The sequence below is a fragment of the Schistocerca cancellata genome, chromosome 5 (assembly GCF_023864275.1).
Source record: "Schistocerca cancellata isolate TAMUIC-IGC-003103 chromosome 5, iqSchCanc2.1, whole genome shotgun sequence".
Lineage (NCBI taxonomy): Eukaryota > Metazoa > Arthropoda > Insecta > Orthoptera > Acrididae > Schistocerca > Schistocerca cancellata.
The window spans coordinates 136,169,859-136,194,963 of record NC_064630.1 but is presented as its reverse complement, the minus strand read 5'-3'; the positions used below and the strand labels follow the sequence as shown (position 1 = coordinate 136,194,963).

Below are 25,105 nucleotides of genomic sequence, written 5' to 3'. Positions count from 1 at the left end.
TTCACACCGCCAACCCCCAGTGCAATCGGACTAGTACTACTTTCTGCCACCTATACTTGCTTCACACAGGCAGAGAGAAAGATAAATGCTCAAAAAGTAGTAAGACTCTCACAAAGTGAAAATAAAATTATGTTCTACTACAATTTCAAAATAACAGTTTCAAATATTTACCGAAAACAGCGAAAAAATTAATATAAAATTAAAATATAGGCACTCGATATCGCCATTTCGCTATCGATATCTCGGATAAATGATTCCGGCAACATATATCTATGCTTAAAGGACATCATAGTCGCCGTTGACTGTATGAAATATTTACGATTGCGATTTCGGCCTTAGGGCCATTTTCAAGTAACATTGCAAAAGTTACCTAAACACAAAGAAATACAAAAGTGAAGCACAGGATGAATATACATAATTAAACAAACATTTCTTTAAGAAAGTATCGTAATTATAAAAATTGGTGAGAAATGTAGATAACTGTACAGTTCTATCCTGGACACTTATGGAAAACATTTTGAGCAATTTCGATAGAATAGCATACATATTTACTTAGTTGTGTTTGCTATAACAGGGCCAGGTTGAAGGATGCATCCTTTATTTGTGCGGAAGCATTGTGATGTTTTGTCCCGATTTTTGGTGCTGCACAGTGAATTAGATTGCTGGCAAGCGTTTTACGTCATTCATATTCGTAAAATGTATACGCATACAAAGTATTACATATCAGAGCTCTGTCTTCATCTCATTTACAAGCACGTAAGTCAATGTGAGAGCTTATTAACAGATAACACATGTATTATCCTCTATTATGTTATAAATAAATATTCCCATCCTATCCTACTGCCCCTTACAGTCATAGCACTATTTAGAAAGCTGTATGATGTCGACATATGAAAAGACTTTACGATATAAAGCTTATAAGTTGTACCCTTGGTGTGCACTATCTTTGCAACACGCACAGGCAGTATCTTTATTTATTAAATGTGTTTTCGCGCCAACAGACTTAGCTCCACATGCTGTCAGTGCACCTGAGCTTGTATGTGTGATAGATTATTAGAACGATGGTAACATTGACAATTCAGTACATATTTAACATGTTACGATGTAATAAGTGTCGTACTCATCGGATCTTGTGGGACTCTCGCAGTCAAAAGGCTGCATTTTGACGACGACATGCCCCTTCCCCCACCTCCTCCTTTTCCTCGAAAGGATACGGATCCTGTACACCTCCCGCAAACTCGATCCTCCTCATCCGCTTGTTTCACCCATCCTCTCCCACCCCCGCCCGCTGCCGCGCCTGTATTCCCACGTCCCACCCGGTCTCCATCTCTCCACCCTCCTCACCCTCTCCCAAGGTGGCTTCCGCCAGCTCCACCTCCCTGATGATGTCCTCCTCCCCTCCATCTACCCTTCCTACCAACTTTGATCCTCCCCCCACTTCCTGTGTCCTTTTGCTTTCGGCACCCTCCCTCCCTTCTCTTTGACTCCCCTCTTCCCCCTATCGCCCCTGCCCTTGGCATCTGCTCTCCCTCTCCCACCCCCCTCCTCCTATCTTGGTAGGTCCCCGGACTCGCACACGGTTAGTGAACATTCGCACGCCGGAGATCTACGCCTCGTGTTCTGTGTGTATCGTCGTTTTGTGCTTAAGTGGCTCAGTATTATTCGTTTTGTGCACCTCTGTTCACGTGTGACAATATTCGTCTCTTTCCAAGTGTCTGAACACATTTTATCTTGGACTCTACGCCCGTGCACGGCTCCATGTATTTTAAAAAGTGATTGTCTCCGTTTCTATGTCCACCATGTTTTTTCTCCCGATGTCTTAATTTCTATCTTGTGTGTTTCTCTGAGGCCAAAGAGCGGCGTAGCATGCTGCTGCTGGACTGCCTGTACCCAGGTTTGAAAATAACAACAAAGAAAATTTTTTTTGTTTTTTTTTGTGGTTTTAGGGCGCACAACTTCAATGGTCATTAGCGCCCTGACTACGTTAAGAATGCACCGCGAGGCACAAGTTTAAAACAACGACTAAAAGGGAAAACACGATAAAAGACAGACTGACAGGCATAGGATTAAAAAACAGCATCATCAAATGTCCTTAGAGAAAAAAAAAACAAAAAAAACGACGATATGTACTCACGTCAGACAGTCTTATATTCTGACAGAATGCAAGTTATCTACATTTCTAACCAATTTTTATAATTACGCTACTTTCTTAATGAAATGTTTGTTTAATTACGTATATTCATCCTGTGCTTCACTTTTGTATTTTTTTTGTGTTTAGGTAATTTTCGCAGCGTAACTTGAAAATGGCCATAAGGCCGAAATTGCAATCGTAATAATAAATATTTCATACAGTCAACGGCGACTACGATGTCTTTTAAGAAATATTATATGACGTGAATGCTGACCATGAGAAGTTAATCATATATCTATGCAATTGGAGGATACATCGATATTTAATCAACAGCCCTAGTTAAGACCAGTGTTGGAACGGGCTCTAGTCGAGCTGCCGGTATTTGGTAGAGACGCGCCTGTTGGCGGGCGCGGCGTCGAGCAGCGCCTGCAGGGAGAGCGGGCAGTAGTCGAGCACGAGGAAGGCCTTGTCGGGGTGCAGCTGGGCCAGCACCTCGTGCAGGCGCAGCACGTGCGGGTGGCGCAGCGCCCCCAGCAGGCACGTCTCGCGCCGCACGCTCTGCTCGCCGAACGGGATGCGCCGCAGGCAGCTGCGCACCACACACGTCACGCGTCACTCGTGCTTGTACGTCGTCTAGTTCACTTACCGCCACTACCAGCTACTACAGCCCAAGTTCCGCGAAGTACAGACATGTGACAAGACTAGAGCCGGGTAGGTGGTATCGATATATCGAAATATCGATATACCTTCACTGTACAGTCGACATATATCGCAGTTATCTATATTATCGACATGTGAATTAACCGCCATTAAATACTGAGTACCGAAAGTGACATTTTTTATTGCCTGTCTTTTCATGACTCATAGGCGCTATAACTCTCGTCGGGAGTTTTCTTGACCATTCTTTGCAGTCTAACAGTAAATACCTTGCAATGGACTTAATTTACTTGCATATTCATTACTACAAATGAGCACCAGATTTGAACATGACTGCATATTAACGAAAGTTTGTTACTTTCGTGTGTCATTTCTACTATTGCAAATGATAGTTACGAGGTGCAATACAAACACATTTGGTGACAGCACTGTATGAGAATGGTGGAAATTACTATTCGCTGCTCCCAACTACGTGGTAGAATATGCGCTCTCCTTACCCCCCGGAGTGCCTAGATCAAGAAAAGGTATGCGCACTGTAAAACAAATGTAGATTCGACACAAAAGTCACACAAATTACTGCACTTGCATTTAATGGAAAATGGACTGAAATGTTTATAATAAGTACAAAACTCGCGCCCGGAACACGTATCAGAGGTGTTTCACTTTTGAGTCCGGATGGGCCAAAAGTATCGATATTTCAATCATCACCATCATCATTTAAGACTGATTATGCCTTTCAGCGCTCAGTCTGGAGCATAGTCCCCCTTATAAAACTCCTCCATGATCCCCTAGTCAGTGCTAACATTGGTGCCTCTTCTGATGTTAAGCCTATTACTTCAAAATCATTCTTAAACGAATCCAGGTACCTTCTCCTTGGTCTACCCCGACTCCTCCTACCCTCTACTGCTGAACCCATGAGTCTCTTGGGTAACCTTGCTTCTCCCATGCGTGTAACATGGCCCCACCATCACGGTGCTCCACTGATCGTGACCGGGATAAATATCTCACGAAATAAACGTCAAACGAAAAAACTACAAATAAAGAAACTTGTCTAGCTCCAAGGGGTCAACCATAGCGCTATCTGGTTTCCCCCTTCAAGCTAGACAAGTTTCGTTCTTTGTAGTTTTTTCGTTTGATGCTTATTTTGTGAGATATTTGGCCCGGTCACTATCACTGGACCACCCTGTATATAGATTCGAGAATTCGAATTAGGGAGTACGAGTGTTCTACAAATACCAGCCTCGGATGACTGACACCCTACAGCAGATACTATGTGAGTGAGCATTAAACTCTTTTGATCTTGTACACTAAGATGGACTTGTACAGTTTAACTATACGTATGTCTGGACTAGGATAATTGGTTTCAATTGTACACTGGTCTACATGTTCCTGTGTCCGTACATCACTTGCACTGTGACGAGTACTTGAGCCCAAGGCTTCGATTAGAGCAATAGTGTGTGGCACTTGCGTGGATCGTGGTCTGTAGTACCACACATCACAGATTGACGCTATTCCTAACAAAGCTATAGGCTGAGGTGGCCAGTTCTTCTGCTAGTGCCTTGTGAGCCTCCTCTACGTTTTACTCTTACTGCAGTTATACGCTAGTGTCTGTGCTCTTCTGCACATTCACTGCAAACAAGTGAAGAAGTAATAAAAACCAGACCTGTAAGCCAAACTAGAGTGTCATTTCCCTATTATCATCATATCTATCTCCTTAGCCTAACATACAAGTCTTTCTGTACTGTCTCCAACCACACAGACCTGAAAAATTTTTGCTTGACACAATCACTGTTTCAGAACTGTACGCAGCCGCCCGCGTACCATGCAGAGATGAGATTTCTGAGAGCAGTAGCTGACTACACGCTACTTGGTGCGGAGAAAAATAAAGATATCATTTAATAATTAAATGTATTCAGTTTGAATGAAGAAATAATGAAGTACAGGAACAAACAAAGGGGCATATTACAATAATGCAAGAACCGAGAACACCAAAGTCACTGCTAAAGTGCACGTTCCAGTCACATTAATGTGACCACCACCTATGTTGGACGTCATTGTGCAATAACCACTAACAGACGGCAAGTGGCAACACTAGCAATGGAGGGTATATAAAGCGTCTCGCGGAGGACGTGGAGAGCGGTGCAGTCGTGCGGAAATGGACAGATTTATCTGAATTCCAAACGGGCATGGTGATAGGCTTTCGGACTAAGGGTGGGAGCGTTTCCGAAACCGCTAAGTTTGTAAACTTTTCATGTGCTGCCGTGGTCAAAGTATACCGCGGATGGCAAAATGGTGCAATCGGAAGTTGGCCCTGAGGCAACTGCAGTGCACGACGTGCCACAGATGCCAGGGGTGAAAATCGGTTGCAGAGATGTCGACGGGCTAATAAACGTGCAACTGTTGTGCAGCTGACCCCCAAATGAACCAAGGTGTTATCAGCAGTGCCTCCCATCAACAATGACCGTTTAGCGGACGGAATTTGCATGCCAAAACCGCAACCGGACATCAACTGAGTTGCGACAGGCGGCCTTTCCAGATGAACCACGTTTTATGCCCCACCGGACACAGGGCCGTTGGCGTGTACGGTCGTACAACAATACAGGCCAGAGGAAGGAGCTTTAAGATCTGGGGAATGTTTTCGTGGAATTCCATGGTGGACTCGTCATTCTGGGAGACACAGTGGATCAATACAAGAATGCATCTATCCTTGGGGACCATGTCCACCCCTACACGTAATTTTTCCTCGACAAGATGAGATCTACCAGTAGAACAATGGTATAAGTCACGCAACTCGCAGTCTACGTGCGTGTTTTGCAGAGCAACGCGGTCGGTTTACCGTACTCCCCTGGCCACGAAACTAACCGGATTTAAACCCGACTGACAATCTGTGAGACGACTTCGATCGGTTTGTTCGCGCGATGGAAACTCAGTCGAGAAAGCCAGCACAGCTGTCCATGGACTACAATTGAGAATCTGTGAGACGACCTCGATCGGGTTATTCACACCATGGAAACTCAATCGAGAAACCCAGCACAGCTGTCCACGGACTACAATTGAGAATCTGTGAGACGACTTAGATAGGGTTGTTCACGCCATGGCAACTCAGTCGAGAAATCCAGCACAACTGTCCACGGACTACAATTGAGAATCTATGAGACGACTTCGATCGGGTTGTTCGCGCAATGGAAACTCAGTCGAGAAACCCAGCACAGCTGTCCACGGACTATAATTGAGAATCTGTAAGACGACTTACATCGGGTTGTTCGCGCCATGGAAACTCAGTCGAGAAAGCCAGCACAGCTGTCCATGGACTACAATTGAGAATCTATGAGACGACTTCGATCGAGTTGTTTGTGCCATGGAAACTCAGTCGAGAAATACAGCACAGCTGTCCACAGACTACAACTGAGAATCTGTGAGACGATTTAGATCGGGTTGTTCGCGCCATGGAAACTCAGTCGAGAAACCCAGCACATCTGTCCATGGACTACAATTGAGAACCTGAGAGACGACTTCGATCGGGTTGTACGCACCATGGAAACTCAGTTGAGAAATCCAGATGATGACTGGGTATTGTGTGATGTCCTTAGGTTAGTTAGGTTTAAGTAGTTCTAAGGTCTAGGGGACTGATGACCATAGCTGTTAAGTCTCATAGTGCTCAGAGCCATTTGAACCATTTTTGAGAAATCCAGCACATCTGTCCACAGACTATAATTCAGAATCTGTGAGATGACTTTGATCGGGTAGTTCGCGCCGTGGATACTCAATCGAGAAATCCAGCACAGCTGTCCACGGACTACAATTGAGAATCTGTAAGACGACTTTGATGGGGTTGTTCGTGCCTTGGAAACTCAATCGAGAAATCCAGCACAGCTGTTCACGGACTACAATTGAGAATCTAAGAACTAAAATTGATCGGGTTATTCGCGCCATGGAAACTCAGTCGAGAAATCCAGCACAGCTGTCCACCGACTACAATTGAGGATCTGCGAGACGACTTCGATCGGGTTGTTCGCGCCGTATATACTCAATCGAGAAATCCAGCACAGCTGTCCACGGACTACTATTGAGAATCTGCAAGACGACTTCGATGAGCTTGTTTGCGCCATGGAAACTCAATCAAAAAATCCAGCACTGCTGTCCACGAACTACAATTGAGAATCTGTGAGACGACTTCGATCGGGTTGTTCGCGCCGTGGATACTCAATCGAGAAATCCAGCACAGCTCTCCACGGACTACAATTGAGAATCTGTAAGACGACTTTGATGGGGTTGTTCGCGCCATGGAAACTAAATCGAAAAATCCAGCACAGCTGTCCACAGACTACAATTGAGAATCTAAGAGAGGACTTCGATCGGGTTGTTCATGCCATGGAAACTCAGTCGAGAAACCCAGCACAGCTGTCCACGGACTAGAGTTGGTATGGTTCCACATTCCTGTCAGTATCTTCGAGAACCTCACTGACTCTCTTCCTTTACGTCTCACAGTGATAGGCGCTGCAAAAGCTGGTTGTTCAGACTATTGACAGATGGTCACATTAACGCCACTGGACTGTGTGCGTGTGAAATGTGTGTGAAATCTTATGGGACTTAACTGCTAAGGTCATCAGTCCCTAGGCTTACACACTACTTAACCTAAATTATCCTAAGGACAAACACACACACCCTTGCCCGAGGGAGGACTCGAACCTCCGCCGGGGCCAGCCGCGCAGTCCATGACTTCAGCGCCCTAGACCGCTTGGCTAATCCCGCGCGGCTAGACTATGTAGAAACCAAAGTAAGGAAGAAGGAAGAATGTGGGCCGGGGAAATAATGAATAGTGCAAAATACTTGAGAGCGGAATATAGCAGAGAAGTTTTGATCTTTGATGTTGTTGATGACAGTGCTGGTGGTGATGGAGGTGCTGTTGTTGGTGGTGCTATTGTTGTTGGTTGTGGTAGTGATCTATCCACGAATATCGCACTCATGTGGACACGATCATTGTATTTCCTATATGTGATGCGAACTTTGAATGAGATAATACTCTTTGGCACAAGACGAAAAGTGACCAGAAATGGCTGGAAGGGTTCAGCGCAATGTTATCAGGGTAGCTGCGTGTACGAACCGTCGACTACGCAACCCTGAGTACGACTGGGCATGCTGACCTCCTGCGGACGATCTTGACGGCGCGGCGCGCGAGCGTGCCGGTGTGCACGGCGTCCTTGACCTTGCTGTAGCCGCCGCAGCCCAGGATGTCGCCCAGCACGTAGCTGCCCACCGCCTGCGGCGGCCGGCGCCGCTCGCGCTCCATCAGCGGCCGCTGCTCCTCCGGCCACAGCAGCAGCCCCGTCGGACGCCGCCACCCGTCCTCGCTGCGCACCACCGTCTCGTCACAGAACACACCACGGCTCAAAACTATTGCACCACGACACAGCACTGCACCTCACGTGTTGGGCGTTATCCATCACGATGTGGTTTGTTGGTGAACTTCTGTTCCTTGAAGAGTCAACAAATCTTCTGCTACCAATTACATACCAGGTGTACCGGTATGAAATGAGCGTTAAGACACAAATGTGTCGATAGGGAACATTTGTTGTGAACGAGTCTTATTTTTTTTTATTTGGTTGGTATGACATCTGTCAAAGATATTTAGTATACATCAAGTCATGGAACAAACAACATCATATGTCTTCATCGTGTTAACAATGTCGAATTTTGTACCAGAAAGTGATGATTTGCGGAAAGCATTAATTTTTTGTTTTCATTTGAAAAAAAAGTGCTGCAGAGTCGCATCGAATGCTTGTCGAGGCATATGGTGATCATGCTCTATCAGAAGCAACATGCAAAAGATGGTGTCAACGGTTCAGAAATAATGATTTTGATGTAAGAAATGAAGAACGTGGAAGACCACCAAAAAAGTTCGAAGACGCCGAATTGCAAGCAATATTGGATGAAGATGATACTTTGGGTCAGAAGCAAATGGCAGCAATGCTAAATGTTGCACAACAAACAATTTCTGACCGTTTGAAAGCTATGGGAAAGATCCAAAAATGTGGAAAATGGGTGCCACATGAATTGAATGAAAGACAGATGGAAAACCGAAAAACCATTTGTCAAATTTTGGTTCAAAGACACGAAAGAAAATCAATTTTGCATCGAATTGTTACTGGCGATAAAACATGGATTTATTTTAAGAATCCTACAGGGGAAAAATCACGGGTTAATCCGGGACAACCATCAACATCGACTGCAAAACCAAACGGATTCGGCAAGAAGACAATGCTCTTTGTTTGGTGGGATCAGAAAGGTGTGGTGTATCATGAGCTTCTAAAACCCGGTGAAACTGTGAATACTAATCGCTACAGACAACAAATGATCAATTTGAACTATGCATTGATCGAAAAAAGACCTGAATGGGCCAGAAGACATGGCAAAGTAATTGTTTTACACGACAATGCACCTGCAAAACTGGTTCAGGATACAATCAAAACACTTGGCTGGGAGATGCTACCGCACCCGACGTATTCACCAGATTTGGCCCCTTCCGACTACCATTTGTTTTCATCAATGGGACACGCATTGGCAGCGGAACACTTCGATTCCTACGAGGAAGTCGAAAATTGGGTGTCTGATTGGTTTGCTTCAAAAGACGAACAATTCTACTGGCGTGGTATTGACAGAAAGGTGGTCAAAATGTATAGAAAGCAATGGTCAGTACTTTGAATAAAATGTTTTTACTTTTCAATTCAAAATTAGTGTTTCATTTTCACAAAAAAAAAAAAACGCTCATTTCATACCTGTACACCTGGTACATGGAGCATTATTTATAGTGAGCTTCCGGTGTTCAGCCGAGTTGTTTCCATTTTCTGCATAGTATGTCGATGACCGGCCCATCCGTCTTCTTCGGGTGCTGCCAAGTTTTACTGTTACGAGTATTCTCTGCCTGGACTCCAACCAGACTGTGAGCTATTGTTGGTCTCACGCCGAGTTCGATTTCCATCGTCCACTGCGCCTTTTGATGTTTTTGTTTTACAGAGCACGCACTGATAACTCCGTGAAATTCCCTCAGTGTTTTCCAACTCTGATCGCTTTGATGGTCGGCGAGTTTATAATACATTGAGTGGCGAACCCCAATAGTTATTTAATTGAAATCTCCAGCCTCTGACATCTTGGATAGTCTCCTTAATTATGTTATCCCAGAAACACGGCGTTTGCATCACGACACTGTCCTTGTCGTGTTTCATTTCATTAATATACGAGTATTGAAGGCAGTACTAGGCGGCAGCTGATTTGCTTGGCTGTTTTAGTTGCATGTGTCGCTGATGTTCCTTGCATGCATCCTCGACAGTCTGCCCAACGTAAGACATGCCACATTCGCATGGACTGCGATGCACACCAGGCTTTCGGACACCTGGATCGTCGTTAACGCTACAAAGAATACTTTTTATTCTAGTTGAATAGAGCGAAAAATACTGAACGCTGTGTTTCCGCAGGAGCATCAAAGAGCGTAGTGGACGTCGGCAATCGAACTCGGCTCTAAATAACGGAGTGAAACCAACAATACCTCACAGTCTGTTTGGAGTCCAGGCAACGAGTGGACATACCCTAACAGCAAAATCCGCGCCATCTGAAGAAAACGGTCAAGTCGAAATATGCTCAGAAAATGGAAAAAACAACTCGGCTGAACACCCGGAGCTTACTATTAATCAATCACGCCGAAAAAACCTCAAATGGTTCAAATGGCTCTGAGCACTATGGGACTTAACATCTGAGGTCATCAATCCCCTAGAACTTAGAACTACATAAACCTAACCAACCTAAGGACATCACACACATCTATGCTCGAGGCAGGATTCGAACCTGCAACCGTAGCGGTTGCGCTGCTCCGGACTGAAGCGCCTAGAACCGCTCGGTCACAGCGGCCGGCGAGAAAATCTCAAGAGAACACGATATGTCACTCTTATCATCGGAAACTGTCAGGCATGTACGACATTAGAAGCAAGTTTGCGACATAATTGCGGAACTCTCTTCTGTACGGAATGTTCTAGTTAGTACAAAATGTATTTGAGACTTATCCATTGTCTTTGGATACCACCCATGACCTAACTTAGGAACAAATCTATACTACTAAATAGCAACGCGGTTCTTGCTGTTCAAGCCAGTTGCGGGTTGTCTATATACTGACTTCCAGAGGCAACAAAAATTTGATTTTCAATATTTCATATAATTAGTGACCGGATTTAAAAATTTAAAATGCTGTTATTATCTACTCATTAAGAACTATAATCTTAAGCAAAAGGCTTAACACATTAAGACAAGTATTACAGATACAAACTGTGTATAGTATATCTTGAAGCAGCGTAACTCACAAGGCGCAAATTATCCAGATTATATTCATCCAGTATTTGACAATGAGACCACTAAGCGGCTTCCAACAAACTTCAAACAGAAATTTCAAATCTTTTCTAAACTTTTTCTGGCTTACATGCTGAACGTAAAAGTAAGCACAATTTTGAAGCTGTTTTATACACGGGAGTTCAATTCTTTAAAGAATCGGGGGTTTACCGCTACAGTACTACTTCAGCAATTAACGTGTTACGATTCACTTTATGCTTCCTCTAGTCTTCCTTCCTAATGCTGATGCTGGGATTATGTATCAGGAGACAAAGCAGCTGAGGCCGTCAGACTCCTATTCTTCCCCGAGGATACAAATAGTGTCCCAATCTGTCTGCTCACAGAGGAAATTCTGTGTCCATGTATGAGAAAGTGTTCTTAATGAGGTGGAACATGTGAACCAGTACGGTACACACCAAACAGGGTGTGGGGAAACTGTCCAAAAACCACATCCAGGTTGATCGGCAAACCATTCCCTCGTCGTTAATCCGCCGGGCGGATTCCGTCCCGGGCCGGCAAATCTCCCTGTGCTGGAAGTGGTCGCGTTAACACACGCGACTACCCGGGCGGGTAGTCGGTAGTCGTCCTTGCATTTATATGTAATACTGCAATGAGTTACGAATTCTTTCAAATATTCACGATTCATCTAGTAATCTTCACTGCTTGCCACTCCACTATTCTGTGTACTGTACACTTCGCTTTTGAGATCCTCCCTGCAGCAAAGTTTCGCGTAAGATGTCTTCCATTAGCAGCAAAATGTGCCGGTACCCCATCACGCAAGTACCACATTCACCAACCACGGGCCATGGGTAAAATTTGAGCCCAATTAGATCACACATTATAGAAAAGTTTACATTCCAAATACATATGCATTAACTAGGTCAAATTTCATAATGCATTCAGTTTCGGTTCGTTACCACGGAATTGTAACTACCTCGCGTATCGTTTGCTTCATGACACGTGTTTACTCGAACGTTTTGGCTTCCACTATCGTATACTTTCGCATTCTATAAAGGGAGCAAAATCCTTTCTTTCCAATAGCACTTACAAAATAATGAATCATTGGATAATACTGTTTGCTTATAAGCCGTCACAGAGCGTTTCCACTTTAAACACTCCATATTAAGCCGTTATATTCGCGTCAATGTTGAATAAAGTAACCCAACAAGTGTCTTTCGAGTTTTGGATGCATAGGAACGATGTAGGCATCAGATAACGTTTAAGATACTGGGGAAAAAACTAATTATGATAACAAAATAGTCTTTTTTGGAAAGAAACTGACGTTGCTTGTGGGCTATTGCAACAAAATTCAACTAGGAAACTGACTTACTTTACATAAAGTAACACGATAGGAAAGGTTTCAAACTGACTTTACTTGTACAGCTCTTCATTGCGTTAAAATTATTGCTAGAAAAAGTATTTTAGAAATTATGGGCTTATTATCGGCAAGGTATAAGTTAGAATTTCTATTGGTTATTCTGGAGTATAATTAATGTTTTTCTATCCCAGCGAGCGCCTTGTCTGTAAAATCATCATTGTTGTTGATGTTGCAGTAGTCTTAAGTCTGAAGGCTGGTGTGATGCGGATCTCCGAGCTAGTCTATTCTTCCTCTCTGCTTAACTACTGGGACCTACATCTATTTGAAACTGTTTACTGTATTCAAGGCTTGCACTCCCTCTGCAACCGCCAGTCTCCATTATCGTACTGACTATTTCTTGACGCTTCTGGATGTGTCCTGTCACTTTTAGTCAAGCTGTGCCATAACGTTCTCCCCCCCCCCCTCCCCCTCCCCCCCCCCCAATGTTAATTCAGCGCCACATTTCAGAAATTTCGGTTCTCTTCTTGTCCGAATTGTTTATTGTCCACTTTCACTTGGTTAACTATGGAATGTAAAAGCCAAGGTCTGGAGTCCAAATACCGCTTTGGGAACCTTGTATATTCTCTCAAAGTATGATTTCTGTCAAATCTGCAGATGTTAACTACAGTTTACAGCGCTAGAGAAGATGACATGAAAGAACGCGTAGCATATTGTCTTTACTTACGCAGATTTTAAGCCTTACGTTGAATTATAGGTCAAATGGAAAGTCACGTTCTTCGCTCACTTTACGGCGTCTCAGACATGTCTCTCATAAAGAAGCCTGATCGGCGTTGGGCGCGCCAAGTTCAAATACTACGCTCTCAACGATTAAAAGCGAATTTATATGTGTAAGATACTGACAACACTATGTGGCACAGTCAAGTGTAGTTAGTTAGTTAGGTACTTACTCCACAGATCAAATTTGCGATAAACATTATGATGTGGAGCATGTCAAGTAAATAAACTAAATTAAATAAAAAATAAATAATATTTATATGTCTGCATGAGGGTCCTTTACAGTTTTTAATGACTATCACTATTCAAGAATTCATTTATATACATAAGGAGTTGTTGAGGAGGAAGCTCTCTTACCTACCTTTGAAAACATTTCTGCTATCTGTCAGACATTTTGTATCCACGGATAAATTGTCAAAGAGTTTTACAGCTGCTTAATTCACCCCTTACTGTGGCACAGTTACACTCATTGGAAGATAATGCAGATCATTTTTCCTTCTAGTATTGTACTTATGAATATCTCCGTTACTTCCAACTGATATCCTATTTATATTGAAAATAATTAACGGATAACAATATTGTTTCCTTTATTCAGAGACTAATCAATGAAATAAATTTCGGTATGCAGTATTTGAGGCTCTCACACTAATAATAATAATAACAGTAACGTCAACTACGACAACAAAAAATCTTAACGTTGTCTTTTCTTCACTTTTAGATTCTTTTGTATGTATTGCCTTTAGAGCCGGCCGCGGTGGCCGTGCGGTTCTGGCGCTGCAGTCCGAAACCGCGAGGCTGCTACGGTCGCAGGTTCGAATCCTGCCTCGGGCATGGATGTGTGTGATGTCCTTAGGTTAGTTAGGTTTAAGTAGTTCTAAGTTCTAGGGGACTTATGACCTAAGATGTTGAGTCCCATAGTGCTCAGAGCCATTTGAACCATTTATTGCCTTTAAATGAGAATTAAGTTTATTTCAAAGGAAGTATGTTAATACCACAATATGCTTAATCAGACACTAGTTTGCTTCTAATACATTTAGCAAACGTTTTATGACGGATATCTTTCGACAAACTACGAGCATGTAATATTCACTTACTACTCTTATTTTATTTATTTTCTAACAGGTTGATAAAACGGCCCAGCGAATAGTGAAACTGCAAAAACTGCATCCTGGAATTCCGAAATCTCTGTAGTTGCCGCATTTTTCTTAATTTATGTACATTCAGCACTAACCTACGCGGAAATCTTAATATGCAACTGCGTCTTAGTTTCTCCTACCTGTCCTCGCTGCTGAAGGATAAAGAACTGAGTTCTTCCTCTATAAGCGTCTCCATTGGATCCTCCTCGGCCATCCCGCTTCTACTCTTGGCCATGATTCACTCTCCTCTACTTTCACTGTTACCGGATGTAACGCTAATTCTAAACACAGCCGATCTAATTCAAATGCTTCCGGTTGGCGTAACTGGGAGGAACATATGACAAACGTCCGCAGATGTATCTGGCGATGCAGTTCACAGTCTAATGTTTATTGCAGCTGCAATATCTATGGAGTGAGCAATCAGATCCGCAGAGTAGAACTTTTGTTTTCAACATACATCGCCTCCAAGGCGGCAAAAATAATGGGAGATTACGCTGTACGTTGTTTTGAAGCTGACTCTGCCATGTTAAATGCCCCAAAACACTGACTGAATTTTGTTCGTAATTTTGTCGCGTGTAACAGTTTTTTAAATAGTTAGTATTAAAGTGCTTACGCTAATTACAGTATTAGGAAGGCTATTTCAGACTTTTTCTTGTGTTAAATGCGTATTTGATCCAGTAATACAGCTCATTTGTCCTCGTAAATGTAACTTTCTTTTTGTTTATCCATTTCAAATAACCGAGAAGAGAAGTTGTATGTCATATGCTTCACTTACTCAAAAAGAAAATAAAAAATATTGTTCGTGAGGTAACATCATAGTTGCTAATTCATCATAGTTGCTAATTCAATTCAACATCATAGTTGCTAATTCGTAGTTGCTAATTAAAATCTAACGATCAACGTGAGGCAGAAACAGCCACTGAAAGTGTGATAAGTATTCACTGATCTTTAAGGATTTCCAGGGGAGCAGTGATATTTTTTTCAAGTAGCCTGTTTGTGAGAACCAGTAATGTTTATAACGCTGTACAAAGTGTCTTTCTTTTTAAGAATTCTAGGTGAAAACATTTATTAACTAAGCCGTTGATATCAGATAATTGAAATGTACTGAATATTCGATTCTTCTATTCTCGTATCATTTTCAAGAAGCTATTGAAACGCTTGTCTGCCAACGTTGTTGACGCCTACTGTTTCTAAAATAGCAATTGACCGGAAAATGTCTCTAGTCGCACTCGACGCATTGGTGGATTACTCATGCTGCCCGTAACAGCAAATTCAGTAATTTCTTTTACTGCCCATACACGGTTTGGCACTCGCGATAACCTCTGCTGACTGAAAAGAAAAAACGATGTGTTGGCAACAACGTGGCCTCCTTATATGAAGCCACATCTGTTGCTGCAGTGAGTTTACGATCGGGTAATTTTTTAGCTCACTCCCCCCCCCCCCCCTCTCTCTCTCTCTCTCTCTCTCTCTCTCTCTCTCTCTCTCTCTCTCTCTCTCTAAGGGTATGTAATTTTTTGTGTATAACTTTGGTGTTCCAAAGAAAGTTTCCAAAAGACTGATAGATAATATCTTACACAGCCGAGGCTTTTCGTTTCTAAGGTTTTTACTTAACAATAGACAGCAGAAAAAGAACTTTTATTGCTTTCAGGATATTCTACTATTTAACGTCATATTTCAGATGAAAAATGTTTTCAGGATGCGAATACGAGCAGATTCTTCTCCATTCTCTCTTATTATATGTGATAAAAGTATGTGGGATTTACGTTATTTTTTCTCCCGCCTAATGTGGACGCAGTCTCACAGTTAGAGAGACAACACGCGAATGTGTTGACGAGATACATATATGTCGGATGATTTTTAGGTTTTGACACGTGCCAGAGAACGATTGTTTCCATTGATAATGGCCATACGGTCGAAATTGCATTAGTGAGTTGTTAAAATAAAGAGTCAAGAGCGACCATGGTGTCTTTTACAAAATATTAGATGACTACGTACCCGAGCGATTGTACGGGAGAAACAGTTTCTTTAAGTAGGGAAGTACCGAAAACTCACTTAACCTGGGAGGCGATCATGAAAGTAAAAATGAGGGGAGTCGTCATGGCGTCAAAAACTTGAAGCCGTTGTCCGCCCGAATTTGCCTCAAAACGTTAACCTGAGCTGCTTTTATTTTGTCCAGAACAGTAATCACAGAATACACTGAGTTCAGGCACCAGGAGTACGCAAAATATCCGAACAGAAATGCCGCAACATTGAACACACTTCAGGTCCTTTGTTAGAAAGTGCTTCGTTATAAGTATAAAATACAGATTCCCCAAAAGTTAGATGCCTGCGGTAATATGCTTCATTGGTTGAAACATTAGGAAGCAGAAGATGCTGGTAATTCGGTCAGATTGCTTTCCTAATCACGGATTTTCTGGACTTCAAACGTTCCGAACGTTTTTTCTCGTAAATCTTTTATGCTTTCCAATTACGTAGTTCAGTTTAAGTCGTTAGATGTTGTTTTTGCTTATTCAGAGTTTGTTTCTGAGTTGCATCTTTCTCGTTGTTTATCTGTAAATCAAGTTGAGAACATTCAGCTCTTAATTTGTCAGTTCTGGGGTACCTAAAACGTATGTTGTAGTTAGTCACAAAAATCAGTCGATATTTTTCGTATAACATAGTGTTTGGAGGATTATTCTCTGAATATAAGCGGTGTAAGTTTCTGCTAAATAAAGCCCTTTGCTGTGATGAATTCTGTAATATGATTTGTGGCCTCTCAGCGACTGTACATGTTGATGCACTTTAGATAATGTACGGTTGCTGCTTTAAGTTTATTTGGTCTAGTGGCACAAACTGAATGACACTTCGTGGGTGAGATTTCAAAGTGAGAAAATGTGTTAACTACAATTACACGGAAGCCCTGACAGCTTAACAAAACAAGCACTCAGTTATGCATGGAAATATACCTCCATGCCGTTCTGTTCCTGCGACATTTCAAGAAGCGTGCACTTTGTTGACAACAACAAGTCGTGAAAGCGTGCCTTGCTTGCTTCTTTCCTCATTACACCCATTTACGGGCTAACAAAGAAAACGTAGGTAATTTTTTTTTGCAAACGTGAACGTTAATCATGCTGTGCACTTGATTTGAAAGTTGAAAATGTACGAGTACGAATCAGTACTACAAGTAAGCAAACAAACATTGTTTTCGGAGACCCAACTTCATCAGCTAGCGACGAAAATACAGTAAAAGAGGATTTAAATGGATTACTAAAGCATCCTTTTCATATGACATACAACATATTAAAGCTTTCGTCAACATAAACGTTGGTTTAAAGATCAGAGTGCTTCAATAGCCACGGTATTATTGTATGTAGTCTGGTTTTGACTTCTTCATACATTTTAAGTGTCGTATCCGACCAGCTGTCCAGGGACTTACACTTAAATGTGAACTCCAGAGTACTTTGCAACGTGGAATCAAATCACTGCCATAGGCAAAAAAAAAGGCGATAAGTGACAGAAAAAAATCGTTGGTGCGAGCTAGGCGTGAACCCAGAATGTTTGGTTTTAGAGTCACACACTTACCTACTTATCCACCGAGCCACACATGAAACGTCTAAACACTGAAAACTGAGACAGAAATTCCAAAGACCGATGCCGTATCAGCAGAGCAAGTTGGGTACAGAGATTTGAGATTAATGTTGACAGCAATCAAAGAAAATCAAGATTATGTGAGTCATTTCGATGTATGACGACAGATGTTGATAATAAGCGACAGAAAGGCATTACAGAGTATTTCACAAATAAATATCCACTTACTACATTTTTTCGACATAAAGTGAAAAGCAATAACATTGACCGCAAGAGCAAGAAAAATGTGGGAAACGAGATCGAGCAGTCAAAAGTGATATCAGAATGCAACAGCTCAAGATACTGATGAAGTATAGCGAGACCTGAGCGATGCAGACGGGTAGTGACTCAAACTTAACATGTCAATAAGACTGAATTTCGTCGACGTGAAGAAATCGATGTTGCTCGTTTTGCTGGTGTATCTACGCGGTCAGACCAAAGTGTCTACAAGGAATGGTATACCGCTAGCAACAACGCATGAGTGTAAGAACAGAGGTCGTAAAAAGAAAGTAACCAAAAGTCGTGCCTCGTCAATGGCAATCGGCTTGAAAACCAGCAGGAATTTCTGCCATCAATGAATACAGACCCTTCCGGACCAGTTTCCCAGCGAACACCATCTGAGACTTATCGGAGAGCAGCAGAGCAATCTCTAGTGCGTTCTCATGACACCTTGGATGTAGATGACCATCAAACTGAGCAGCCTGGAACCCAAACATCGTACGCAGTTAAGAAATGTTAACCTCTCATGTGGCAATTAATATGTGCTTCTATCAATGGTTAATTCATTATTTCTCTTCTGCTTGTTTTTAATGTTTTCACGAAGTTTCATTGTTCTACAATCGCTCGTTTTTCGTGGGGGTCCTCTCAAGTAGCGAAAGTTTAATTATAACCACCCTGTAAATAGTTTTTTAATTCTCATTTTAAGTTTACATCCCTGGTGGAATCTTGTTTCTAACGTTCAATTCACTCACCAAACGATGGAGGCTTTGACAAGTCGCTGTCTTAGTTGCTGGCGAATCCTCCAGGTTGTATCGTCGTGGTTCCTGAATGTTTTCTGTTCCTGGCGGAAGAGGTTCTTTGATATTTTGAGTGTGTCTTTTGTACTAAGACTTTGGGGTAGACGTCAGCCGTGGCGGCGCTGCCTCCACGTGGTTCCCCGTGGACACGCAACAGAGTGGCTAAAGGCGCTCTTCAATTGGAAGGTCCGTTACCCCATAAAAGGGGGTAGTTTTTCCAGGCTCGTGTGCTTCATGGAGTTGGGTAGTGAATACATGGGGTGGACTTGAAGGGAGGACGAGCGAAAGCTCGAGGATCCCTGATGATGTTCCATCTCTGGCAAGGGGAAACCCAAACCAGAGCTGCCATGTACAACAATGTACCAAGACTTGGGTCCACTCACTCATTACTGTGAGGATGTTTATTTTAGCTCTAGCACACCCTGCAATGCTTCGCAACTGCTAAAAATGTATGGAAATTGGATATACATCCCAATCTCCTGTTCCAGTTGTCTCTGGCCTTCACTCCTTTCCTTTCTCCCTATCCATCTCCTCCCCCCCCCCCTCACTTTCCATCTTCTCCTTCTCCCTATGTATCTGCATTTCCTTCTCCCAACCTCCTCTCTCTGCCCGACATTTCTTCCCCCTCTCTCTCTGACCTTGACCCTTGTTAATTGTTATTGCGAACGAAACCTCGATTGGGAATTGAAGCCTCTTAAAACTTATGGCTAAATTGGTGGGCTCATTGGTATACGGGGTAGCAGATAGACTCTCCATCTGCTTGATCTGTGAAGATGGTAGCGCCTATGACAGTATTTCGCATAGTTTTAATTTGCTAATGGGTAGATGACAAATTTAGCCATAAATACAACTTTGTTGTTTTCTGTGACAACCAACTGCTAAGAAGAAAACGAAACAGAGCATTGTTGTGTACACTATTTTTTCATAAAATTATATAGCAGGAGAAAGAATTTACATGGGAGAATGGATTTCTGTAATGGTTCAAATTCCCTGCTATCGTAGTTAAAACTAACGGCGAGAAAGAAAACGAAGCCGCACATTTTTGTAGCACAGCATAGCACTTTCTGCCTGGCAGGCGGTTTTTTTAAAAAAAACCTACACATTCGTGTTTAAAAATTTAGTTTATGTTCGTCCGAATGTTTATGAGAGTATCGTGTGAAACTGTAAAGTGAATCAGTCAAGACCTTTTCGAGCGGGTGATCAATAAGTCAGTATAAATTTGAAAACTCAATAAATCATGGAATACTGTAGATAGAGAGGTACAAATTGACACACATGCTTTGAATGACATGGGGTTTTATTAGGACCAAAAAAAGTACAAACGTTCAAAAAATGTCCGACAGATGGCGCTTCATCTGATCAGAATAGCAATATTTAGCATAACAAAGTAACACAAAGCAAAGATGATGTTCTTTACAGGAAATGCTCAAATGTCCACCGTCATTCCTCAACAATAGCTCCAGTCGAGGAATAATGTTGTGAACAGCACTGTAAAGCATGTCCGGAGTTATGGTGAGGCATTGGCGTCGGATGTAGTCTTTCAGCATCCCTAGAGATATCGGTCGATTACGATACACTTGCGACTTCAGGTAACTCCAAAGCCAATAATCGCACGGTCTGAGGTCTGGGGACCTGGGAGGCCAAGCACGACGAAAGTGGCGGCTGAGCACACGGTCATCACCAAACGACGCGCAAGAGATCTTTCACGCGTTTAGCAAATACTTTGCTATTTTTGTTTCTAATAAAATCCCATGTCATTCCAAGCATTTGTGTCAATTTTTACCTCTCTATCTACATTATTCTGTGGTTTATTAAGTTTTCAAATTTATACTGACTTTTTGATCACCCAGTATATTACAAAAATATACACACAACGCCCGTGAATGTTTATTAGTGCACCCTGTAAAAGATTGATGTAAACTGGTCAAAAATGTTTCTAGTGTTTAGGTAACAAACTTGAACAACAACATGTCTTTCTATAGTAGTGTAGTAGATTCTCGGTGATCAAGTGTTGCCCTTTCTTTTAGATACTCGTGAGTGTCCTCCAGACTTAGCCGTGTTTAGAGGGCTGTACGTATAATCCTGTAGAAAATGTCTGCAACTCTTTAGAGCAGCGGGTGAACGGCAGCAATGAACGTCCTCGTAGTTTGGTATCTCTACTCTGTCTTATCATCAGTCAATGGTTTCATCTGGATACTGGGGAGAAACTAGGAGATATATGAGGAATTAAAATTCATGTTACGAAAACAGACATGCTGGTATTTGCTGATGATATCGCAGTGTTAAGTGAAGTTGTAGAACCATTACAGGCGATGCTGGCCCAGATGGAAACCACTCATCTCTTCCTATAGTACGAAAATTAATAAAGGTAAGATATAGTTCTTAGTGGTGATTAGACAAAACACCGTTGACCAGTTCTCACTTAACAATGAGCGACTGCAGACCGTCGAAACCCTTGCCTACCTAGGGAGTAAAATTGCATCAGACGGAAGGTCAAGGACGGATATTGTAAGCCGAATACTCCAGGCAGAAGCTGCTTTTAGCAAGAGAAACAACCTTTACACGTCCTGCAGCATAGACGAAGATCTCACGAACAAGCCCTTTAAAGACGTTTGTTTGGAGTGCACTGTTGTACTGAAGTAAAACATGGAGTAGCAGAAAAGTATAAAATAACAGCTATCGAGATATGATGTTTGCGCAGAATGCTCAAGATTTCGTAGGTAGACAAGATAGGTGCTCCACAGAGTGGAGGAAGAGAAGCCTTGTTCCCTGAAGGTAATCGAACACAGAACGGACAAATGGGTCAGCCATCTGCTGAGACATGATAGTACAGTTAAAAGTATCAGTGAAGGGACAGTAGAAGGGAAAAATACACGAGGCAGACCGAGACTGGAGTAAATCAACCAGATCAAGGAGGGTACCAGTTGCACCAGCTACACCAAGAGGACGGCCGAAGACAGAAATGAATGGCGACGTGCTGCCAACCAACCTGACGGTCGAAGACCCAAGAAGAGGTGCTCTGGCCTCTCTTCCTCCCCCTGTTAAGACTCTCTGATGTCTTCTGGGTGAGAGTAATTTTTTGTCGGTGTGGCCACAGCTGCGGCTGTATTCTCGGTACTGTCTCCCTTTTTCCTCCCCCGAGTCGGCGTCTGGCTCGGTATTGTGGGAGTCTATAGAGCCGGTGCAGATCCGCAGCGCCGCCAGACCGTGTAATGGGTCAGCATTGAGCCGGTTCTGGGAAGCGAGGCGGCCACGCACAAAACACACGGCCGCTCATTAAATAGTTTTCAATTAAGCGAGGGCGGGCGCTGGTGCCGCTTCTTGCCGCTAATTGCCCGCTCTCCAATTTGCGGCCTTCCGTCGCTCCGTCGCCATTAAGCTAACTGTCTGCCGGCGACACGAGACAAGGGGCCGGTCAGTCTACTGGCCGCCCTACATACTGCCACTGCCCTGCTCCTTCGCTTCTCACGGCTCCAGCGGGGCACTGGTGAGCAAGGTCACGTCTCGGCCGAACTCACAATAAAAGCCTCATTGTCTCTTCTGCGTTGTACTACACCACCTACCCCTCCCTCTCCTCCCAACCCCAAAAGGAGAAGCTTGTTAAGTAGATGGTTAAGGAGACGTGGTAATGGCAGAACTGAAGCTGTGAGGACGGCTCGTGAGTCGCGCTTGGGTAGCTCAGTCGGTGGAGCACTTGCCCACGAAAGGTAAAGGTCCCGAGTTCAAGTCTCGGTCCGGCACACAGTTTTAATCTGCCAGGAAGTGTCAGATGGTTAAAAGTACGATTGATAACCTAGAGATTCAGTGCTAGGTCTCTGCTATTGGTAGTAATTACGTGGATGCAGACTTCTACAGTAATATACAGGGTGTAATTGGGTATAAGCGCAGATGTTTCTATCGGTGACTGTGGACGGTGTACTGAACAGCATTGTATCAGTATTTACGTTATTTGCAGACCAATAAATTATGGCTATTACAAGTCAAATGTTTTTAGGTTGGTAATACTTGCAACTACATGTGCTGCGAGCAAGTCATTAATGCATATTTTCCCCAGGGCAGCAGGCCAGGTGTTGAAGTGTGGATAAATGGATGCACGACGGTTAGTCTATATTGACAGGCGTAGTCCACTTAGTGGAGTAGATACCACCAAGCAGAAAACATCAGGTCATGAGCTTTGTCACGTGTTTGTGGGAAGACAGTTCCACGCAGAAAAAACACAACAGATACACTGATATGCGTACATATTAAAGTACCACATATAAAACCATGTGCACTTACACCCACTACACCCTGTATATTTTGCCGACAAAAAAATTAGCAACTGCAGATATGTGTAGGTAGCTAAACGGCTGAAACTGTGCATAGTCCCAGATGCCGGATGGCCATCTAACGGCTTCCAGGAGCAACAAAAATTTGATTTTCAATATTTCGGTTAGTTATTGACCGAATTTAAAAATGTAAATAATGTTCCAATCTACTCATTGAGAGGTAAAATTTTACATTAAATGTTTAACACAATAACACAGCAAAAAAATAAAAAATAAACCGGAAGAACATAAACCAGCCGACCGGAGTGGCCGTGCGGTTCTAGGCGCTACAGTCTGGAGCCGAGCGACCGCTCCGGTCGCAGGTTCGAATCCTGCCTCGGGCATGGATGTGTGTGATGTCCTTGGGTTAGTTAAGTTTAATTAGTTCTAAGTTCTAGGCGACTGATGACTTCAGAAGTTAAGTCGCATAGTGCTCAGAGCCATTTGAACCATTTTTGAACATAAACCATGACCAATCATTAAAGAAAGTGAACCTACTCAACCAGGTATAACAGTCTCAGAGACTGTGTGTGTGTGTGTGTGTGTGTGTGTGTGTGTGTGTGTGTGTGTGTGTGTGTGTGTGCGTGTGTGTGTGTTTTGAGGCAGCATAACTGATGCTGCACAAATACCCAGACTTTATTAATACAGTCCTCGAGAATGTGAGCAATTGGCGACTTCCAACAAACTTTACAAATAATTTCAAACCTTTACGAAACTACTTCTCGCAGACACCACCCGCAAAATTATGAAAATATTTATCACTAACTACATTTTCACAGTTCATGCAATCAAACTTCAGCAGCAAATATGAAGTTTGATTTATTATTCCTTTACTATCGACCCTCTTCGCAACACAGTTTGCTGACAGTATCCAGTTATGCCACTGAATGGACCTGTAAAATTGTATCATTGTACGACACAAATGGATTGAAAGTAAACCGCAAAACGACGAAAATAATGGCAAGTAGCAGAAATGATAATAGCAAGAAACATAACATGATCACGATGTAGACGAAGTAAAGGAATTCTATTTATTTCCTTGGAGGCAAAATAGCCGATAATGTACGAAGCAAGGTGGACGTAAAAAGCAGACTAGCACAGGCAAAGAGGACATTCTTGGCCTATAAAAGTCTTCTAGTTCCAAACAAGGTCTTCATTTGAGGAAAAAAATGTCTGGGAATACGAGTATATTGATGAAGGTTTCTCGGGTATCCAGCCGGGTGGTAGCGTTGATATCTCGCGACGTTTCGGGAAGTGTCTTCTGGCGAAGATGGGTAGTATGAAACTTCGCCAGAAGATGGGGTAGTATGACACTTTCCGAAACGTCGAGAGATATCAACGCCACCACCCGGCTGGAGACCCGAGAAACTTTCATCAATAGTTTACGCCGGGAAAGCCTACAGTCACGTATACGAGTATATGTTTAGAGCACAGCAGTGTATGGTAATGAAACATCAACTGTGGGAAAACTGGAGCAGAAGAGGATCGACGCGTTTGAAATATCATGCTGCACAAGAATTTTGAAAATTAGGTGCCCTGATAAGGAATGAGGACATTCACCACAGAATCGGCGACAAAAGCAACATATGGAAAACACAAGAAGAGGACACAGGATGACAGGTAATGTGTTTAGGCCTCAGGAAGTAACCTCCATGGTAGTAAATGGAACGGATGAGGGTAAAAGCTGCAAGGGAAGACAGAGATTGGAATACATCCAGCAAATAGTCGAGGGCGTAGGGAGCAAGTGCTACTCTGAGATGAAGTGGTTGGCGCAGTGGAGGAATTCA

At 42.9% G+C, this 25,105-nt stretch overlaps 1 protein-coding gene across 1 annotated transcript; it reads right to left on the bottom strand.

The window, feature by feature from the left end:
• Nucleotides 1-2,494: 2,494 nt before the first annotated feature.
• On the bottom strand, nucleotides 2,495-14,603 carry LOC126188400 (serine/threonine-protein kinase STK11-like). The gene is made up of 3 exons (XM_049930001.1): nucleotides 14,530-14,603; nucleotides 7,933-8,139; nucleotides 2,495-2,720 (listed from the first exon to the last, which is right to left on the bottom strand). Exons 1-3 carry the CDS (start codon nucleotides 14,601-14,603, stop codon nucleotides 2,495-2,497), a joined length of 507 nt encoding a protein of 168 aa, XP_049785958.1.
• Between the last annotated feature and the right edge of the window lie 10,502 nt (nucleotides 14,604-25,105).

What these genes read in the sequence shown, in the direction of transcription:
- LOC126188400 (XM_049930001.1), bottom strand. Translation starts at nt 14,603, where the DNA reads ATGGCCGAGGAGGATCCAATGGAGACGCTTATAGAGGAAGAACTCAGT. An exon ending in TCCTTCAGCAGCGAGGACAG is followed by an intron (nt 8,140 to 14,529) that starts GTAGGAGAAACT and finishes GGTGGTGCGCAG; the next exon opens with CGAGGACGGGTGGCGGCGTC. An exon ending in GTCAAGATCGTCCGCAGGAG is followed by an intron (nt 2,721 to 7,932) that starts GTCAGCATGCCC and finishes TGTGGTGCGCAG; the next exon opens with CTGCCTGCGGCGCATCCCGT.